At 49.1% G+C, this 4,549-nt stretch overlaps 1 protein-coding gene across 1 annotated transcript; it reads right to left on the reverse strand.

The window, feature by feature from the left end:
* Positions 1-1,002: 1,002 nt before the first annotated feature.
* On the reverse strand, positions 1,003-4,232 carry LOC112889728 (protein DETOXIFICATION 16-like). The gene is made up of 8 exons (XM_025956490.1): positions 3,847-4,232; positions 2,260-2,804; positions 2,091-2,177; positions 1,961-2,017; positions 1,646-1,884; positions 1,426-1,544; positions 1,240-1,326; positions 1,003-1,116 (listed from the first exon to the last, which is right to left on the reverse strand). Exons 1-8 carry the CDS (start codon positions 4,105-4,107, stop codon positions 1,054-1,056), a joined length of 1,458 nt encoding a protein of 485 aa, XP_025812275.1. The 5' UTR covers positions 4,108-4,232; the 3' UTR covers positions 1,003-1,053.
* Between the last annotated feature and the right edge of the window lie 317 nt (positions 4,233-4,549).

Genomic DNA, 4,549 nt, shown 5'->3' on the forward strand with positions numbered 1-4,549 from the left:
TACAATCTACACTTCATGATAGGACTAGTCTGTTATATTAGATAGAAAACATTACTGGACTCACTTCCTATTTATGGATTCAATAAGGCTTGCATGAATATACAATAAGGGAAAAACTATAATGATCCGTTGCAGTGAAATATTTGGTGTAATTAAGTGATATCAATATGTCTCGAATTCGGATGGACAAGTTCGACCATAAGAAACCAAATTAAACCTAAAATTTACATAGTTGTTATGAAAGACGCAACATTCTTTGGATTTTTTATTATATCAAGACGCAGCACGCGACATGTCGCACTTGCATCGTTACTAGTATCTACCAATTCTCTTCAACTATTAGTACTAGAATTCTTAGAATTAGGTAAAAGGTACTAGTTCGGTTGTTAGCGGTAATAGTTTCACTTTGGGAAGTTACATTGAGTAAAATTTCAGAAACCACATGCGTGATTCATGCAGTAGTGAGGAGCACTTGAACGATTCATGCAGTAGTGAGGATCACTTGAATAATACTCCCTCCATTCCAAAAACAAAATTTGCAATTCTAGGTTTAAACTGAATCAAACTTTGTTAAATTTGACTGCATTTATATAAACTATTATTAACGTTTATGACTCCAGATACATATTTTATAAAAATATATTTTATGGTCATTCTAATTATAATTGTTTGATATCATAATTAATATTATTTTTTATATATATTTGGTCAAAATTGAGATTGATTGACTTGATAGAAAGCCAGAATTGTATTTTTTTTTGGAGGGAGATTAGTAGATACACTTTGAGGTGCAATCTCCATTCTGAACCATCACTATTCCTCCCAGGCTTCTTCCACCCCCCCCCCCCCCCCAACAAGAAAGCCATGGCCTTTCCGTGCTCTGCATTTCCGCTGCTACAGTTCACTCTGTACCTTCGGTTAGCCTGAAGTGTAAACTGGTCTCTGCTGATCCCAGAACTCTTCGCAACCTTTGCAGTCTGAATCAACTCAGGCCATTTCTTCTTTTCGTGTGGCTTTCAAATCTACAGGCTTGAGCAAAATCCGATTGTGCCTTCATGTTGCGACGAGATCTGTCGGAAGAGAAGAGTCGAACACTCTGCTCTTCGCCTTGGTCGCCTACGCGTATTTTTCAGACAACACCACGAGTCGTCAGTACTGAACGGCAGCGTGAAACGAACGAAACGGAATGGACAGACACCAACTGTGCCCTGACGAAAGTAACTGAACCTTTCTGCGTACCTCTTTCTGCCAGTCAGTGCGCAACGTGATGAGCACGAGCAGCAGGACTTGCACCACAATGCCGCAAATGATCCCGGTCCAAAGGCCCTGTTCATGTGTTGTTGTCACCATATTGAAATCAAGAGAGCAAACATTCCAAAGAAAAAGAAAAAAAATGAAGAAAACAGAGAAGAAGGAGCACCGTACCATTCCGCCGGCGCGAAGGACGAAGGCTATGATGTATGCTGCTGGGACGCCGACGATGTAGAACGCGCCGAGGTTGACCCAGGCGCCGATCTTCTGCCACCCACAGCCTCGAGCCACACCTACATAGAGGTCCAAAGAGTGTAGAACTGAGTTCGAAGTTTGCAACCTATGAGTTCAGATCAGAGGTTTCTACATTCAGAGGTTCTTCAGAAACGTGTACCTGAAAGAACGCACTGAATTCCATCGAAGAAGTTGGACAGTGCAAGGATCAGCATCATCCTCGCCACGTATCTCACAACCTCCTCCTCGTCGCTGTAGGCGCGGCCCCAGATGTAGCGCACGCAGACCAGCACCGACCCCGTCACGAGCCCTTCCGAGACGGCCAGGAACATGACGACGCGCACGGCGAGGCGGGCAGCCCGCGGCCGCCCCGCGCCGAGCTCGTTCGAGACACGGGTGCTGCACACACAGGTACTCCGAGGATCACGGTGACCGCCATTAACGGAACTGGACAAGCAGATCAATTTGTTACTACCTTATTGCGGCGCCGAGGCCGTAGGGGACCATGAACAAGCAGTTGGCGGTGTTGAGCCTGTGGAGACATGTTCTGTGAGGAAACTGAATCTGAAAATTCAGTTCGAATTAATAGGGAAATGTCTCATTACGTGATCGAGAGGACGGATGTCTCCAGCTGGGGGTTCGGAAGAAGGCCTGACAGGAGCACGAGCAGCTCAAAGGACCACCACTCCAAGCTGCAACGCGAAGAAGATCACTGAGCACGACTGGGAAGAGCTTGTGAAACTGCCATGTAAAAAGGATCTCATCATCACTCACCAGACCATGAGAGCGGACGGCACGGCGAGCCTGAGGAACCCGAGGGCGTCGCGGAACGCCTCCGTGGAGAACCCCGTCCAGGTCTTGGTGCAGCGAGGCGACACCCTGACGTAGACGGCCAGCACGGCGACGTTGACCCAGTAGGAGACGGCGCTGCCGAGTGCGGCGCCCCTGCTCCCCATGCCGAGGCCGGAGACCAGCGCCCAGCACACGGCCAGGTGGCACGCCGCGGTGGCGCCGGCGGCCGCCATCACGGGCACCACGACGTTCTGCGTCTGCAGGAACCGGACGTGGCACTGCAGCGGGCCGTAGGCGAAGAGCGCCGGGATCATCCACCGCGCGAAGGCGCCAGCCTCCGCTGCGATGGCGGGGTCCTGGCCGAACAGGAGGAGGATCCGGCCGGTGTAGAACCAGGCGACGGCGAGGGGGACGCTAGCGAGGGTGAGGAGAAGCATGGCGCGCTGCATGTAGATGCCCAGGAGGTGGTACTGCCCGGCGCCGAACGCCTGGCCGCACAGGGTGTCCAGGGCGCTGGCCATGCCCAGCTGATCGATCATCAAGGAGGTGAGCAGGAGAGGAAAATTAACATACACGATCAACTACGAACACCATTTCGATCAATCCACGAACCGAGTGAACACTGTTTGCACATTACATTTGTCATGAAACAGCAGTGAATTTGTCATTCAGTTTTCTTTTGGTCATGGTTCACTCTTTGTAGAGACGTAGAGTTACCTAGGGCTTCTAATAAGGCTTCTAATAAACTAGTACTACCTCCATTTTAAAATATAGCAACTTTAGACTTGTCAAAGTTAAATATTTTTATTTTTAACCATTAACATCTCCAAAAATAATTATTTTTAAATAGAAAAAGTTACATGTTAGGATAGTTGGTTTCATTATGAATAAACTAATGCTATTTTTTTAATCAATCTTTATAGTTTTTTTACTCAAAGTTTAAAAGGTTTGACTTGAAGAAAATCTAAAAATAGCTATATTTTAGGATGGAGGTAGTATGTTTGAAAAAGACTAATAAAATGGAGAGAAGACAATATACGAAATGCGTGTGCCGACCCAGTTGCAAGTTTGATGTATATGGAAGGATAAAATAAGCCAGAGAACTGATATACATCGAGTGCTAGCAGTGAGATATGCAGACATGGCGCTAAGTACCCGAACTATTATATATATAACCTGACAGGAAGAAGATATGCAATAACGCGGAAGCTTCAAGGATACATTGGGATCCTTGTGCACGAAAGAGAACAAGATTGGAAACCTAACACATGGCTGGGATTGGGAACGCACACAAAGTTCAGAATAATCCCGATTTTTTAACAGGTAGCCGTGCGCAGGGATAGACAGACTACTGTCTACTACTACTAGCTCCTAGACCGCTGCAAGCAGGAGGCCGGCGGCACATGCTCGCTTCTCTACGGACCACACAAGTGAATGGATCGAGCTAGCTACTAGCAGCCGCCACCAAGAACACAAACTTGTGAATCCGAGTCCTTCCCTCCACAGCAAACTGCCAAAAGGCACTTCGCCTATTCACGGGCACAATAATAAGGTAGTAGTAGCACGTACCAAGAGGCTGAATCCGGTGACGGCGGCGAAGGAGCTGGCCATGGAGGCGCCGGCGAGGGGCAGCTCGCCGAGGTGCCCCACGAACATCACGGACACCATCTGGATGAGGTTCTGCAGCAGGCTGCCGGCGACCAGCGGCACGGCAAGCCGCAGCTGCCTCTTCACCTCCTCCCCCACGGGCGGGGCCGCCGAGCTCTCCGAAGCTGCTGCTAGCTTCTGCGGGAGGAGTGCCTCATCGAGCTGGCTCGCCTGCTTCTCCATGGCGCCCGGCCTCTCCTGCCTGTTCGGCTGGCTGTGTTGTCCCGTCTCCCCGGCTAGCCGGCTGGCAAGCTCTCTCTCGATCTATTAGGTTCTGGCCTGGGTGCGAGTGTGACAGCGTGAGTGTGGCAAAGAGAGGGGTCCTTGCATTGGCGTACTGGTGCTCAGCCTATATACAGACACTGGAGCTCAACCACACACCGTGGGGCGTGGGCGAAAACTCTGACACAATCAATCAACAAACAAACTTGAGTCAGCAACGATTTGGTTCACAATTCCAGATGCGGTCATGTCGTGACGTGGAGAGCGAGCCTGCACTGGTTTGTCGTTGCCTGTGGCTGTTTTTCTTCCCCTCCTAGTGCATATAAAATCATCCAAGTGGTGGTTCACGTTGTGACCCTCGGAGGTTCGGATCAAATCAACCGAACATTGTTAGCTGCCCTAC

Source organism: Panicum hallii, chromosome 4 (assembly GCF_002211085.1).
Source record: "Panicum hallii strain FIL2 chromosome 4, PHallii_v3.1, whole genome shotgun sequence".
Lineage (NCBI taxonomy): Eukaryota > Viridiplantae > Streptophyta > Magnoliopsida > Poales > Poaceae > Panicum > Panicum hallii.

Bases quoted from the DNA above. Each gene is read 5' to 3' on its own strand.
- LOC112889728 (XM_025956490.1), bottom strand. From the start codon at position 4,107: ATGGAGAAGCAGGCGAGCCAGCTCGATGAGGCACTCCTCCCGCAGAAG. The intron at 2,018-2,090 runs GTAATGAGACAT...ATGTCTCCACAG, and splicing joins ACATCCGTCCTCTCGATCAC to GCTCAACACCGCCAACTGCT. The intron at 1,117-1,239 runs GTACGCAGAAAG...AAATACGCGTAG, and splicing joins GCACTGACTGGCAGAAAGAG to GCGACCAAGGCGAAGAGCAG.